The sequence below is a fragment of the Hippichthys cyanospilos genome, chromosome 1 (genome assembly GCF_059441005.1).
Source record: "Hippichthys cyanospilos isolate Australia breed blue-spotted pipefish chromosome 1, RoL_Hcya_1.0, whole genome shotgun sequence".
Taxonomy (NCBI): domain Eukaryota; kingdom Metazoa; phylum Chordata; class Actinopteri; order Syngnathiformes; family Syngnathidae; genus Hippichthys; species Hippichthys cyanospilos.
Window position 1 is genome coordinate 15289762 of NC_142369.1, and position 17434 is coordinate 15307195.

General features: G+C 40.4%; 1 protein-coding gene across 9 annotated transcripts; it reads right to left on the reverse strand.

The window, feature by feature from the left end:
* Positions 1 to 1274: 1274 nt before the first annotated feature.
* Positions 1275 to 17223, reverse strand: entpd4 (ectonucleoside triphosphate diphosphohydrolase 4). Of its 9 annotated transcripts, none has more exons than XM_088424728.1 (14): positions 10970 to 11072; positions 10635 to 10757; positions 8695 to 8892; positions 7812 to 7937; positions 7405 to 7610; positions 7149 to 7299; positions 6710 to 6813; positions 6142 to 6201; positions 5865 to 5992; positions 4043 to 4209; positions 3644 to 3968; positions 3065 to 3150; positions 2582 to 2743; positions 1275 to 2132 (listed from the first exon to the last, which is right to left on the reverse strand). In XM_088424728.1, the coding sequence occupies exons 2-14, from the start codon at positions 10640 to 10642 to the stop codon at positions 1898 to 1900; spliced, it is 1956 nt and encodes a 651-aa protein (XP_088280854.1). In that variant the 5' UTR covers positions 10643 to 10757; positions 10970 to 11072; the 3' UTR covers positions 1275 to 1897. The 9 variants fall into 9 exon arrangements, with proteins under 9 accessions (XP_088280854.1, XP_088280852.1, XP_088280853.1 ...); XM_088424726.1 differs by having other exon boundaries at positions 5841 to 5992; XM_088424727.1 differs by having other exon boundaries at positions 5865 to 5995.
* Positions 17224 to 17434: the final 211 nt, after the last annotated feature.

Below are 17434 nucleotides of genomic sequence, written 5' to 3' on the forward strand. Positions count from 1 at the left end.
AAAAAACGTTTGTAATGTTCATGACATACATCAGCTTTATAAATATATATATATATGATTTTTTTATTTTTTTTTCGATTCAAGAGTTTTATTGTCAATACTACACAGCGAAATTTTTATTGTCAATGCATACTAATACTACACAGCGAAATTCTTATTCTGTTCACTTCCCCGAAGAGACTAAATTCCACAGTCGAGCAAATAATAAAGTAGGCAATGAAACAAACAAACTTAAACAAACAGTAAGATCAATGAGGGCAATAATAATGAAGCATTAATAAATGAATAGACTTACATTCTGAGCATATTATGGAGTAGATGGGCTGGGAGAAACTGTACATATGTATATGAATATAATGAATCTAAATTAAACAAACAAAAAAAAACAGTCCTATGTTATTCAGTGCTCTACATGAATAAAATCAAACTTACATACAGTAATTCGACATAAACAAAATCAAGTTAAACATGATAGATTGGAGTGGTAGGGGCACTTTATGGGTGAAGAGTATTCGCACAGAGACTCTTGAATTAGTTTTACATTTTTATCACGCACAGCTGCTGGAATTGATAAGTGGGCTTGGTCACCTCAGGGGACAGCCTGATAGTATAGACTGTAATGCATACAGAAGCCAGCTCAATAAAATCCCCTACATTGTGGTTATCGAAAAAATGGAACGCAAATATAAAAATGAATTCCAAAACTATACATGTGTAATTGATAGGGGTATAGCAAATAAATAAATGTAGATGGATAAGCCAATGAGAAATAGTTGACTACAAAATTATTTGAATTTTAGTCGTGAATAGTAAACCATTACATATTTAAAAAAAAAATGGATGGATGAAAATGAAAATCAGCAGGACTTTATTCCTGATGGATTGTATACCCCAAACTCAAAAGTAATAACACTGTGGAAGAGTAAGCTATGTCTTGTGACGTGTCAGCCTCTTCTTTTCCTTCTATAAGAACATTTTAATCGGTTGCAAGACCGGTTTTGGAAACAACGTGTGTGTGTGCGCGTGCATGCGTTGTGAGTAGCAATGTTTGGAGGAACACTTTTAGTATTCTGTTAATGTGCTTCAGTGTGCAATTTTTTTCTGATTCAGAGTGTCTCTAGCTGTTGTTTTAAAATGGTTTTTAAGGGTCATATTTGCCCTGCCATGAGTATGAAATGTGCTATTTAAATAAAAGTGCTCTGCCTTAAATTAAGGATGTGCTTTGTTATTGAGATCTTATTCAGACAACAAATGGGAGGGTTTCTTAGGCAATAAAATTTTCAAATCACACACCTTTATTAATGTATTGCAGTCTGACAAACATTTTATAACACCAATTATGCATAAATTACATTACATGCATGGACTCCCAATCCTCTCACAAGTCATACGGCAGCTTCTGAAAATAAAGCCCATCACAAATAGCCCTCAAATACTTAGTTACAGCCATGGGGAGAAACAGCAAAACCAGTAGGTCTATTAAAATAGAAGAGTGTTTTGAATGAGTCCATCAGTGACAAGACATGTGAACAAGCAACAAATCAATCTTTAATAAACACACACAAACAATCGTACCAGCATTATTGGGCAGTATTAAGGATTCTCATGTGCATTCCAGTGATCTCACTGCTTAGATGGAGTACATTAAGTGCTCGATAAGTTTTAAAAAAGGCTCTGAAAAGGCAGAATGAGGCAAACACCCACAAAAAGGTCCAACTTTTGGAAGTCATTTTGTTTCTTCTGTAGGAAAATACAATAATTTCATTCACCAGAGTCCTAAAATGATATAAATGCAGTAACTGACACTTTTTTTGTGGCTCAGTAAGGCCTGAACTCTCTCGTGGAAATTTCCTGGGCAAGACGGGTGGTATACAATATGGCAAGTGACAGTGTGAGTTTAGAGGTTGATGGGGAGTGATGGTGATCCCAAGCCGTCCTCCAGCCACGGCACAGACGACGGGGAGCAGCGCTGCGCAGCTCGCCGGTGGATCCGGCGAAGTCGCAGCATGTACAAAATGATTGAAAGGAGGACGATGAGGAAACACACCAGAAATAAGTAGTAGTTGTTAACGAAGGAGAAGTTGTGTCGCCAGTGATAGTGCACTCCTTTTAGACTTTCTTGCTGGATGTCCCTGGGGAAAAAAAAAGGGCCAAATATGAAGCTTGTGAACTGAACACTTCCTCTGAGGCTCTCAGTATAATATTTATCACAAATAAACATGAACAGCAAATCAAAGATGCTAGTTTTCATAAGTTCATAAAAGACTTCAATAAAATTGCAGCTGAACTAAATAAACAACACGTTGTTCAACATAGCAAAGTGATGTCACAAACGAGAAGGTTAAATAAGTACTTCATTAGTGTGGTACAGATGAGGGGAATCCGCCCACATTCCATAAAAATAAATTCTCTATAGGTGTGACGGTACATGGCTGTCTTGAGTGATTTGCGGTGGCCTGGTAACCGGTCTCTACCGCTCACCCGACTGGCTGGGCTAGACTCAAACTCCCATAGGATCCTAATGAGAATAAGCGCTACAGAAAGTAGGGGAATGCAATACAATTTCAGCAAATGATCTTACCTCAAAGGTAGAAAGCGTGTTCGAAAGAGAATCGCTCCAAGAGTCCACTGGACTTCCTTATCATACACTAAAAATGCAGTTTTCAGGTTTTTATAGTCAAGGGGGAAAGAGAAACCTGAATGCAGTACTTCATACATCCACGCCGATTTAAAACACTGATACCTGCAAACATATAAAGAAATAAAGTAGGTATTAAAAGAGAAACTACTGCATGGCCACAGGTTGATGTCAAAATTAGGCGGTTTCTGGAATTGGCCTCATGCCTTGGAGCAACAATAAGACCTTAGCAATTGATGTATGCCAGTGAAGTCAAGGTGTAACATAAAATTCAAAATAAAACATAGTCTGGAGTCTCCTTTCTAGTCTTCACTTGAAGCTACTCTATTAGTCCCTGCCTTTAGTATTTGTTTAGATTGGTCAACCGTGCAAAATATAATGACTTCTATTGGTACATTTTGAACTTTTTGGCTTGTTGGAACTCACTGGAGTCTGTGGAGATCCGCGTGGGAGGCGTACAAACCGGCGTCAAAGCGTTCCCTCAGAGTCTTCCACTGGGTGGCACAGTAATTCTGAAATGGGAAACTTTATTATCAGTCATTAGAGGGTTACCTTCCTATTTCACAAGGAGTGTTTTAGTTCAGGATATTTATCACGCAGATGCACCTTGACAGTCAAGCATTAAGCTGTGATAATAATTGCTTGAGGGAATCTTGTACAAAATAATTACTGGCTTAAGTACCTGAAACACTTTTTATTGGTTTATCTTAAAATGTGCTTTCATTTTTTAATATAACCATCGCCACATTCCAAAAAAAGGGTCTTTTGCAGAATACTCTTAAATATATATATATATATATATATATATATATATATATATTATTTTATGGCTTGTTAGGTTGGTTGTTGCTTTTAAAATAATGCTTAGTTAATAATGAGTGGCAAAGTCAAAATGTAATGCTTAATGCTTAATTTTGCAAAAGAATTTCAGAGGACCTATTACTCTATCATAACATCTGTTAATCTTTTTCAAGTGACTCTTTCATGAGGCATGTTTCCATTTACCTTGGCAGCTTGGGCATATTCGGAAGCATTATAATCTCCGCCCATGCGCAGCACATCCTCAGTGCAGTAGTAGAATTCAGAGAAGCCATAAAACTGGCTATTGCTGTAGTCAATGGCTGGTTGGAAGATTCCGCTCAGAGAGGTTTGAGCCTCATTGGTGCGGTTGAGCAAGGGTTGAAGCCTGTGTCTGCACTGGTCAAAGTCACCAGTGCCTAGCACATGTAGTTTCTGTTCATGAGTGCCAATCTGGTCCTGCAGGTCTGTGGGGAGACAGGGGTCCAGGATGGGGGATTCTGCCGTCTCGCCAACATGCTGATGAAACAGCCTAGTGAAATGGGAGAAAAATGTTCATGAAATGGAAAAAAAGGGGCCACTGTTGGGCGCTACTGTAGCACTGACTTGTTTCGAGTGGTGGTGTTTTTTATGAGGCTCTCCTCATATCTTTGGCGTGCTGCGTTCCCACCGAAACCGAGGAAGGTGGACACGTACACGCGGTACACATGATCAGTGTGATGGGCGTCGCATCCAAGATTAAATTCTGCCAGTAAACCTTTGGCCACTTCCTCCTAAAAGACAAACGGACTATTAAATGAAATTATAGTGTGGGTTCATTTCTAAGAAACAGAAGGATTGACATCCATGACATTCTATTAGGAAACTCTAACAAGAGCAGGTACAAGATGCTTTATGCAGCAATGAATTCAACTCGATGCATAGCAGAACATTAAGAAACATACAGGTAGCCAAAGAATACACACCAAGAACAGCAAAATGTCAACTAAACTGAAGAAGGGATGTAGTAAAAACGTTTCTTCACATTTTATATACACAGTACCTATGGTGTTACTATTATGTTTTTATAAAGTACATTATAGAGTGGTATATTTCACATTATAAATTTCCCAAATTTTATTATCATGCAACATGGGTCCTCCTTGCCATGGGCTTACCACCTGTGGGATGGGCAAAAAGGGTTGGGTGTAAAGAGAGCTGGGCGGCAGTCAAGGACAGAACCTTGGTGCACCAAACCCTGGCTAGAGAAGTTAGCTCTTGTGACATATAACGTCACCTCTGTCGGGGAAGGAGCCTGAGCTGGTGTGCGAGGCCGAGAAGTTCCAACTAGATGTACAGTAGTTGGACTCGCCTCCACACACAGGTTGGGCACTGGTACCCGTCCTCTCGGGAGGGGTAGGACTCTGCTCCACTTCGGAGTCGCCCACCGCGAAGAGAGGCACAGAGCGGGTGTGGGCATACTTATTGCCCCCCGGCCGAGCGCCTGCACATTGGGGTTCTTCCCGATAGATTAGACTCTAATCTATCGGAGTTGGGTGGCCGGTACAAAGTTATTAAACTATACTTGTGTCATCAAAAAATTGACATCTGAAATGTGATTATGTCCTAGACTAGGGGTGTCAAACCCAGTTGAACTATGGGCCAAATTGTACCCCTAGTTTCTGACGGAGGGCCATTATGACTGTGAAGTCGAATCAATTTTAAATATGATCGTCACATATTTATCTAGTTTTCAGATCAGAGGCCAGTAAAACTGTTCCAAAAAGGGATTGGTCACAAAAAATGCTTATTGTTTCCACAAAAATGTTTTTAAAATTGAAAAAAAAAAAAGTGAGATTTAGTCATAATTACATCATAAATAGCATTTCGCGGGCCACGTAGAAAGATGTGGCGGGCCGGATTTGACCCCCGGGCCTTGAGTTTGACATAGGTGTCCTAGACCTAGGAAAACAAGATTAAATACAATAGCTCAAACTGATATAAAATCCAACATACAAATGCCTATTTATTGTAAAATTGGGTACAAATATACAAAATGTTATTAAAATACATTTTAAACTGAGGAAAACAATGCCAATTCCAGAATATCAGACTGTAAACATGTCTAATCTTTGAGGACACCATATTTTCTTTCATTTGTACAGTATTGGTGTGATAGCTAAACAGCACAAAAACACTACTACCTCTGAACCTCAGAGGGCCTCAAATAGGTCTTCACTACAGTACATTAATTCAATAGTACATCCTGCTGTAAACGCATGCAACATGCTTACAGTAAGTGATGCATTGCGAGCAGATGACTTCCATTGGACAAGACTGATGCGCAAAGTGCCAACCAGGGAGAAGAAAAAAAGAATGACATAACCAAAGAGCACGAAAAAATGAGTTGGAGGTAGATAATAACCTGTTGTGGGGATGTAAAGCTTACAGTTTTGGGCACTTCGAATGCTATCTGTGTGGAAACTCCGCCCATGTCCATAACACCAGCAGTTCTTTTTCTCACGAGCGTCTCCTGTTGGTCACTGCCTGGAACATTGACCTCTACAACAGCATCCCCTTCTTGACAGGAGAACACAACATCGGTAAAAAAGAAGCTAGTGCAGGTATTATTAAAAATTCTCATGTTGCACAGCATTTATTGACCTAAAGAAAACGGTAAGAAGTAATTGTAAAATTTATAAAACACTATTCCTTTGTGTCCTTACCAGTGTGTGCATGGTTAAATTTTCCAAGGACGAAGTTGATTCCAATCCATGCGTAGACCCCTGAAATAAATGAGAACATATTTGACAGGTAATGTACTGTAGGGACACAATCAATATGCAGAAAAATCAGGTACTGCAAGGTTTTCATATCATCTACCGCCCCTCAGAGATCATAGCTAGAGTCCATTTTGTATTCCTCCCATTTCAATCCATCCAATCATTAACAGAAAAAAAACTACACAAAAAGGCTTGAGATTCAAACCCAGAGGCAATGACTGATATCTGTCATCCTCATTAATCTAATGCACTGGAACAAATGTCATTTAAAATTGCTCATTTGAATTTTACTCATTTTTTTAGCTACCGGTACGCGTTTTTTTTTTTTTTTTCTGAGTGTGTGTGTACTTTAAGTTGAACATCTGGAAAGAGACGGAAACGTGCTTCTCCACCCCATCATTAGCTTGTATAAGCCTCCAGCTCTATGTGGCCCTGGCTAGGATCCCCAGATAAAATTAGCTGTCTAAGTGATCATTTGAAAATAGAAGTGAGTGAGTGACAGACATACTACCTTCCTGTTTTCCAGATATTACTTCCACGTGAGAATCCCAGAACAGGAAGTTGAATTGCACCGGGATGTCTGTTCGCAAGTCTTCCAAAATTGCCTCCTGCTGACTGATATGCAAAAAAAAAAAAATAATAAAATCAAAACAAACAAGCAAACCGATAACATCTTAATACTGTTAAAGATTACAGTGGTACCTCAGATGTACAGTATGTTTTTGAACTAAGTGCAGTCAATCATAATGCTGACAGTTTTTTATTTTGTCTTGCGTTGCAAGCAAAAACGTGAGTTACAAGCACTAGAGGTTTTACGGACAGTGACATGACTATGTTCATGGAACAAATACAAAACCATAGGTAAAAATACCACTAAACATCTTAAATCAAACAAACACCATAACACAGGGTGCGCTCCTGAACTCAATAATGCACAAATATAGTTTCACCTCTCTGGCAGAATCCTCATTCCAGCTGTGCACAGGATGTAGAGGGGTGTCTCGATGTGCTTGTTTTTGGGGATGTGCTCAGCTGCAAAGCTCAGCAGGGGATAGATGTAGTCACTAGCTTTCTCTGGTGTTTGAGCAAGATTTGAAATCCCTAAAAGCAACAAGAGGACACATCTGAGACAGATCACTCAACACAAATCATACTCTTCATTGCATTAAATTATTACAGTCACCCATTTTAAATGCATCCTCTTACCTGGTTTGATCTTCATCACCACAGACTTGCGATTTTGATCCCTCATTTGCCGAATGTCCAGGAGCTCATGAGGATTGCCGTTGTGACTGGGCCAGCAGTACACGTAAATCCTGGAGCCACTGCTGCCACAATCCACGACCAGCCCATAATTGAGGTCAGGATTGCTTGCGTCTGTGGTATCCACGTCCGTCACCCGAGCTAAGTGCCTATCAAGAACAGAATATCCATCCATCATTTTCTGGAGACGCTTATCCTCACAAGAGTCGCAGGCTTGCTGGTGCCTATCCCAGCTGACTACGGGCAGGAGGCGGGGAATATCCTGAACTGGTGGCCAGCCAATTGCAAGGCGCACAGAGACAAACAACCATTCACTACGAAGGACAATTTAGTATGTGCTATACACCTGCCTTGCATGCTTTTGGAGTGTGGGAGAAAGCCGGAGAGAACCGACAAGGGCGCGGGGAGAACATGCAAACTCCACACGGGAAGGCCCTGAACTGTGAGAAGTACATGCTAAACACTGCGCCACCAATCTGCTTGGAGCAGAATACAGTAAAAATTAGTGTTCGTGACACATGCAGCCTACAACATAATTTAGGTCACCAAATCGTAAGAAGGAACTGATATACGGTAGTTGTGAGAATGTGTGCCTTACAGTCATGAGATTCTGGGTTCGACTCATCACAGGCCCCTTTGTGTAGACCTGGCATGCTCTCATTGCATGTGATCACTTACTACGTTCACCCTTGCCCGGAAGAAGAATCAGATGCGCTTGGCAGAAGAAGTCTAACAATTGATTTGGGGACATGGCAGTAGGCTCGGCATCTGTTCAGATTTTAGCGCTAATATCCCTGCTCATTTTGGGTCTGTTTGTGCAGCGCAACTTGGCTTTTACATCATATACCAGTCAGAAACTTTTCGTCATTGGACTGCAAAATTACAACCATTTTATCAGCTATCTTTGCCTCATTCCTGAGCTATTGCGAAAACCTGACGCTTTGCAGTCTACTCGGCCGACCGGAGTTGCTCAAAGACGGCGTAGACACCGTAAACAAAGATGAGGGAAACAGAGGGCTGAGAGCTAGGTTAAAGCCATCCATCTATTTTCTATCCCAGCTGTCTTAAGGCAGGAGGCAGGGGACATCCTGAAATGGTTGCCAGCCAATTGCAGGGCAATTAGGGACGACAAATAGGCTAAAGTCAACACTGCATTTTCCTCGCTAATATGCAGTCATTGGCAAAAAAGATTGCATCTTGAACTCATGTACTGCAATATCAGGTCGGGTTAACCTGTGGAAGTGGTTTTCCTTTGTCATCCAGCTGGGTGGCAACTTTCCGTTGACCAAAAGCAGGTAAACCACTCCCAGGAGAAAGACGAGCAGGCCAATGAAGAGCAGCTGCCTGGATGAAGTGAGCAAGAAGCGAGGAAGGACCTGGGATGGCAACCGGAAGTGCCAGGTGGCTGGAAAAAGGCAGGAAAAGCTGATCCTAAATGGCAGATAAAGAAAACAAGTGGATCTGAGAGCTGAACATACATTTTCTTTATACTAGGCTTGTTCAAAAGTCCTAGGACTGGTGTCACAGGAGAGTACAATCATGCTCACCATTATTGGCACCCCTTCATTTTTTTTTTTTAATCTCCACAATATATTCAGAAATAAATGTAAATGCACCACATTTATATCATTAGGGCCTTTTAATGGTACATTCAAAGGAGTTTAACAAAATCTGTTTTTCATCTTGCACGCTGTCATTTCAAAGAAAAAAGAGCATGTGCTGGCTAAGACATGTCGCTCTAGAACACAGGTGTCTAATTCCAGTCCTTGAGGGCCGGTATCCTGGATGTTTTTGAACTCTCACTCTCCAACACACCTGATTCAAATTATTATAATTATTTACAAGCTCCTGCAGAACTTGCTAATAAGCTAATCATTTGAATCAGGTGTGTTGGGAGAGAGAAAACCGGAAAACATGCAGGATACTGGCCTTCAAGGACTGGAGTTCGACACCTATGCTCTAGAAATTCTCTGATTTCATGATTCCTGTGATACAATCAAGGCCTCCAATACCAAATGTAACAGAGCTGCCCCACAGCATTTTAGAAAACATTGAAAGTAGTTGATTCATATTACCTGGGCACGGACAGTTTATCAGAGGTTTCTCATTTGTACTGACTTAAAGGAAAAAATAACCAAAACCAGTGACACAAAGCGTGCTTACATGTTTTCTCTTTTTTCCTCCCATTGTCTATTGTTTCAATGCTGTTTCAACTTTGTCCTTTTTTTTTTTTTTTTGTCAAAAAGCTATGAATTGCATAGGTCCCCAACCGCTGGTCCGCGGACCAGTACCTGTCTCTGAATGAACTGGTACTTAGCCACCTAGGCTACACCCAAAATAATGAACTTTTTCCATTTTTTGTATCATCCGAGTCTTAACGCTATTTTATTTTTGAAACACCATTTATTTTCAAAATTGGCCTGATTCTCTTGGATTCATTTCTGTCACTTTAGTGTCAAAATTCCACTCACAAAGAAGTAAAAAGAGTAAGAACCAGACGTCTTTGAGAAGAGGGAAAGACCGAGTCAAGAGACAGGTGACGCACCTACAACTTACAAGCTTTTAACAGGCAATACCAGGAGTCCTACTTTAAATATTGACTTCTCGAGGTAAGGACTTTGAGTGCTACTTCGTCCTAAAAAGGAACCACAAGGTGACAAGGAATGGATTCATTACTTTTTTGTTACCAAACCAGATGAGCTCACAAAAGGCAAATGTTTTTTCGAGTCTCCCGACATCCCATTTGTGTGCCAAGACAAACAAGCTGAGGAACCCCATTAGTTCGGCGATCGACTTGTCGATCGACTTGACAAGCGACTTGACAAGCGGTGATCTATCCATTCCCCTATTCTCTACCCCCACAGCAACAGTCTCAAGCGTTGATCGGCCCATGGTGATAAAAAGGTTGGGAAATTAAAATAGAATGAAATTGTATCCCTTGACTTTTTTTTTTTTTTGAGAAGATATTCCCCATTACGAAATCCAACCAGCAGTTTTCTATAGCCACTTGTCCTCACCACTTGTCCTCACCAGGGTCACTGGCTTGTTGTCTCCGGCCAGAAATCCCTCTGTAGTTTGACATGAATTTGCATCCTTCTCACCAATACTGAAATGGTTTCTTTGAAGACCACCCCCCTGACCTTAGAGAGTTAGCATGCATAGTGCATACAAACCTGCCCATGATGAAGACGTGTCTCTTGGTCTTACTCGTGGGAATCCATCAAGCTGCAAGATGGCTTAAGAAACTCTGGCATTCGGACCATTTCCATTTCGTTGTCATCATGGTCTCCCTTTACCTTAAATTGACAAAAATATCATGTTTAGAATTGAATGATGAATCTAGCTTATACCGGCTCCTTTAAAAGAAGATCGAATAGCTCCAAAAGTTAATATAACAGCTGCGCTATTACTCCGCGGAATTGATACAGTAAATTATCTTCAATCTCATGTTTAACGTGCGTTGGAATTAGCAGTCACGTACGGGACAACCATAACCTTTCATACTTACGTTTAAAATGTCAAAGCCCTTCATTTTCGCGAACAATCGCCATCTGTGACACCACATGCTAGCCGGCTAAAATAAGTGTGTATGTGGCAACTGACAAGGACGGAATTATATATGATGGGACCATCAACAGGCCCCTTGCGAATGAAGCAAGAGGTCGGCCATCTTACGTTGCCATAGATTCTATTCCGCTGATACTACTGAAAATACTTATAGTTGCGTGCCTTGCGCTCGGACCCGGTTCTGTTTGAATTGGCTCGTAATGTGAACTGTGATCGAAAGCGGTTAGGTTTACGTTTTGCAGTGAATATTTTTACGCTGTTCTTTGCTTTCATCCCACTTTGTTGATTTTTTTTTTGTGGACAAATATTTATTAATAATTAAGTTAATGATTTATTTTATGAACGGATCTCTACTGTAACCCGATAAAAGGGTCTATGTTGAACATTTTCTATGGACAAATATTTTATAATTATTTCTTTTAGAGAACAGGTCTGAAACTTTATATTGATTTTTTTTTTTTTTGTGGAACAATATTGTTTTCGATTTGATAACAGATTTATTCTATGATCCAAAAGAGGACACTTTAGGCTGATTATTTCTTTGGCGGACCAATATAAATGAAGTTTGAAAGGGTCTCAAGTTTAATCAATCAGACACGGAAGTCTTCTTTTTTTTTTTACTCCCCAAATTTTTTGTACTGGTTAAGGGGTACTTAGCGGAAAAGATCATTCACAGGAGGTACACCACTGGAAAAATATTGAGAACCACTGAGTTGGACAATTGGGAAGACACCGCCCATCTGCCGGTATGTCTGACAATACAGTATTCGTGACAGCCGCATGAGGGTGTCGTTGAGTCAATACTCGTCTCAAACAAAAAACGTACTCGTAATAATGTACAGGTTTTTTGTCAGAAATACCCAGAAACTGCCGTTCATTTATTTTGGAATTGTCCATCTGTAAATTTATTTATATAGAGCTCTTAATCCCCACAATGTTTCAAAGGGCTTCATCAGCGAAATAATCCCAGATAACATTTTGAACTAAGTTTAGGGTTTCCGGCTAAAATTATAGGGTTTCATAGTAGAGTTTCATACTACGGTTTGAATTTCAATGTAGGGTTTCAAACTATGGTTAAGTGTTTCAAAGTAAGGTTTTAAATAAGTTGGAGTGTCAAAGTAAGGGTTAAATTTGGGTGAAGGTTTCAATGTAAAGTTTAAACTACAGTTAGGGTTTCAAAGTAAGATTTTAAACCAAGGATAAGGTTTCCTACAAATGTTTGAGTTTCAATGTAGGGTAAAAACCACGAGTACAATTTCAAAGTAAGGCTTCAAAGAGGTTAGCGTTTAAAAGTAGGGTTTCAATCTATGGTTAGTTTTATCTTTGGTCAGTGTTCCAAAGTACGATAAAAAAAAATGTTGTGAGTTTCAATGGTGTTTCAAACTATGCTTAGGGTTTCAATCCAAACAGGGATTAGGGTTTCAAATTTGTGTCTCAAACTAGGGTTAGGATTTCGATGTACGGTTACATCTTCTCTTCAGGCAGCCCTTTGGCATGACTGCTCTTAAGCGCCTCATTGTCAAGTGTGAGTGTGCGCGTCTAACCAAGAAACACTGTACGGTACTTGAATTTGAAAGTTGAGAGAAGAGAGAATAGCTTGATTTTTTTTTTTTTTTTCATGGTGACTTTTAATCATTTGAATTTGGCAGGATTGTTCACAGCATTCTTTTCTTTAAAGGGACAGTGAAAGATTTAGGCCATTTTTCATTAAAAAGGAATAAATGATTGTAAATTTTAAAAAAATACAAATTAATGTGTTCTTATAGAACAACAGTATGTTTTAAATATAATCATCAGTCTAATCATTATTAAATTATATTACTTGGGGGGGTGGCACTTCTCCGGAGGCGGCCATGTTTGTTATAGCTACGGACAATGGTAAATGCAGCCACTCCTGCTGTCCGTAATGAACATAACGGTCAAAACTTACACACTATCCCTTTAATGTCTCAAATGAATAGAATTTATTTTCACTCTACAACAAACATCTTCCAGCGTACAGCCCAGGGGCCATAAACGGCCCACTATCCACATTTTAACGGCTTGCGGCATATAATAAAATTACGTTTTGACATGGACCAAAACGCTATTTAAAAAAAGTTGGAAGTGTGAAAAATCAATTAAATAATTTGCCTCATCACTTCAAACAAAACCCTTTGACATATCAATATGCAATTTCTTGCCTGACTTATTAATTTCTACAATGATGAATTAAAGTATATGCGGCCCTCAGAAGAAAAAAAAGCAAATTTAGACAGCTCTGATCTACAGAGACCAAAGAATGTATGTTGCGTGATTTGAACATTTAATGAGACAATTTATCTACGTTATTATGAGCATGATTAAATAAAAAAATAGCTTTGAAGTGTAGATAGTCTCTTGAAATAAAAGTACTATTTCAATTGCAACGAAATTTGCATGTTTAACACTACACCCAGACAACTTGCGCTCTACTCAAAACTTTGCATTCTGTCCACTCCTTGTGAGTAATTTTCCAGCAATGACTCACATCAACACACTTTAGGCTCTTGCACCGCTGTAGGATTTTTGTCAAAGTTACCTTCTCCACGTTGGTTCTTTGTAAGTCAAGATGTTGCACTCTTTCCAGTGGGTTAGGAACACAGAAATCAGAAGGTCCATGAAACTGCTGTAGGATGCCAGAGCACAGAATGTTTAGCAGAAGGCGGTTCAGTGGGCATGGTAAAGAGACCAAGGAGAGCCTTTGGAGTAAAGGGGAACCAGACAGGAGGCAGTAGATGACTCTCATCAGGGACTTCCAGGACATGAGAGGCTGCATTTGGTCATGATCATAGGAAAAACTGTTAACAAAACACAGTGATGACACATTATTACTGTCACGAATTTTTGCTTTTCAAGCAACATGTTATCCCGTGAGTTGTCCAGACGATGTAAACAAAACTGTGGCGCAATCACCAGTCATTGCGTTAAGGTCCCAAAAATACCTGCAGTAACCCAAGTTCGTGAAATAGTAACTGAACTTTTTATTTTTTGTTTTTGCTCCTTTTTTGTTAAAAAAAATGAATACATAAAATCTCTATTTTTTTGTCCGTTCCGACTTGAGGAAAAATATAGCGAAATATTATAATAGAAACATAGCCAGATAAACCTGCAAGAGATATGGTCATAAATGAAAATTATGTAGCGGAGGTTGATTTTTTTTTTTTTTAACTGGTCTGACTTGCAAGAAATAAAGTGAAAGAAAAATATGGACGTAAACCCCTAACAGAAAGTTATAGTCATAAATGAAAATTCGCCATAGAGTGAAGATACAATAACTGAATCGCAATGGAGTGAGGTAACAACGTAAGAATGAAAAAATTAAAATGACCCTAACCTTTTTTTCTGGTTCAGATCATTTGAAAATGTGATTGGGCCTGATTACGGGATCTGTGCATCCTTAAGATAAATTATAACAATTTGAGCAGTTACTGCCTCTGCATAACTTGATTTGGAATGTAATTTTTGTGTCAACCAGCATTACAGAGGATCATGTTTAACGTTTGTTCACATTACATTGTATGAAGTATTTGTAGGCTTACTTTAGTGTCAGAGAGCAAAGGTTTGGCAGCTTCGGAAGCTCATGCTCATCCGGTACTCGATCCGGTCCTGGGGTAGGAGGCTCCGCGCAGATGATCAAGTCTTTGAGTTTGGGACAGGCCCACATGAGCTCCAGTAGAGGTGATTGAGGGTTTGTTCTAACTCCTTCCAAAGTGAGTGACACGAGAGAGGAACCTGACACTTGCAAAGCAGGAAGGAGATCCTGGAGAAGGCCTTGATGGTGCACGGAGAGGCTCCTCAGCTGCCCTGACCATGACCGCAGCCCTGCTGCCAAAAGAGACAGCAAACCTCTTCCGCCATTGCCCTCTTTCTCTTCCAATTTTACAGATATGGAGGTGATGTTTGGACATAAATGGGCAAACGTGTCCAGAGACTCGCATGTTAAAACTTTAGCATCTCTTAAGCGCAGTGTAATGTGTTCATCACCACCTGTTTCCTTTGCTTTATTCTGAGAACAAGCTTCCATGTGAGGCTCACTTTTGCAAACACAACCATCTTGTGCATCTGCTCTACTTGTCTTCACTACATGAGAGTGCTGCATGCGCCTCCGCTCACTCCATACCGCCTCCAACGTAGGCAGCCCTTCTCTACTGGCAAAGGCCTGCACCTGTGAAAAGTCTCTGTGCTTGATCATCCAGCAAGCCTGTGAGAGGTCCTCCATGGCCAGTCTCTCTAGGTAAGGTAGCGAAAGGAGCAGGTATGCCGCTAATGCAGCAAGGTCTCCCTCCTGTTCCCCAAAGCCGATATCAAAAGCCAGCAAACTACACAGAGGCAAGGCTGACGGCGTCGCGGAAGAGGTGGTGCCAGAAGGTGAACATTTTGACAAAAGATGAAAAGCTCCAAGAGGAAGGAGCGCGGCGGGGGTGATTAAGTGACATCCGGATACATCCAAATGCCTCAGTAAAGGGCAGCAGTGGGCGATGGTCCGGATGACGATGCCGTCACATGAAGTGCCCGCCAGGGAAAGTGAACGCAGCGCAGGCAGACCGTGCAGGGTGTCTGACAGTGCCTTAGAAGGCAGCTGCAGAGCTCCAGATAGGTTGAGTTTGCGCAGGTCCTATGGGATGAAGGGAAAGACAATTGTTCCGAAAAAACATTCATACTTTGTCCTCTGATGAGTCAAGTGGTGGTGAAAAGGTCAGAAAAATGACAAAGAATTGCATGTATATAGGTGCAATTTAACGTTTCTTCAACACAAAAAGAGGACAAACTGCAGCAAACTCAAAATGTCATTGCATGTCATAAAACACCCTCTGCATAGTTGATTGAGAAATACAGAACAAAGATGTGCAAAGCTGTTATCTGGGCAAAAAGTGTATATTTTAAAGAAACAAAATGATAAAACTTTTGTTTTAACTTTTCATCAAAAAATGCTGTGTGCTAGTTAATGTTTACATGGCTGAAAAAAAATATTACACAGAGTACGTCATTGAAAAAAGGTTGAGAACCGCTGGCCGCTGGGAATGTAAACTTATGAGAACAGCTGTATTTATCACCATTAACTGTTGGTAGACATACTGTAAGTAACATGTCGTACAGTGCTCCCGACAAGTTTGTATGACCTGGCAGCGTGCAGCAATGATGGCACACTGGGCAGAGGAGACCAGGCTGGGACACCTCTCCAGCGATAGACCTCTTAGCTGGGGCACTAACAAGAGATGGAGGGCAGCACGGGAAAGCTCCTTTCTGGAGCACAGCAGACCCGTCAGTTCCTCCACCAACTCCGCAGCTGTGAGAGACAGTGAGAGTGAGATTGATGAATTCAATCATTATCGCACCACAATCGTAAGGAAGAGGCCTGTGACTTACAGAGTGCATTGAAAGGTCCCATGATGTGCCTGAAAGAATACTTATCTATGTATTTGTCAGCATAATCTTTCACCCAGATTTCCTTCATGTTGTCAGCCAAGTTGAACAGACAAAGTTGCGTCAGCGAAGGCACGAATTCGTCCTCAAGCATTACCTGACTATGCTTGGGCTGGGCTTTCAGCAAATGGTCCCCAGAGGCTCGAAAGAGGGGCATCTTTGAAGACCCAATCAGACAGATGGGGTTTGCAGGTCACAGAACAATTCCTGCAAGACCCACTGAGTAAACATTTTTCCATTCATCCACTTCCTATCGCGCTTGTCAGTGCTTATCTTAGATGAAACCCAATCAAATTAAAACGTGAAGCTTAATAGTTTAAACGTTAACATTATCACGTTAAAACATGGTATTGATAGTTATTGCGTGATATTGAACTTTTTATGGAGTGCGACAGCAATACGTTTCCGTCAAAAACAACTGCCAATGAAAAGTCAAAGGACTCACTCACAAGAGTGAATAATTCTGCGTAAAATACTTTATCGTGTTGATAAAAAGGTGGGGAGGTAAGCAGCTCTGAATAGTTAATTTAAATGACGACATTCAAAATGACAGTAAAGTATGGTCCTCGGTTTCTGCTCCCACACAATCTGTGGACAAATATATCTGCTCGAACCTACTAACCTGAATAATCGAATGGGTGAATTAGTGAATTATGTCAGTCCCTGGAGCTTACAGGTTCCACAATGCGGCCGTCCCCTTTACTTAAGCTTCGACATTATGACTTGAAAAAAAATACTTCCTGGTTGTCTAGCTTTTGGATTGGTCCGTGTACATTTTGAAGCCCCACAAATCGCCTGACAGGTATAATTATGCCGTATCATTTTGAGCAGAGTTGTGTCTATGTTAGATGATAGTTTTATTTTTGACGTGTTGGGATTGGTTTAATTTGTTGTACTTCTTAGAAATTTGCGCGATCGCAACCAAACTGGTGGGGATTATTTTTAAACCGCTGGCAAGGTA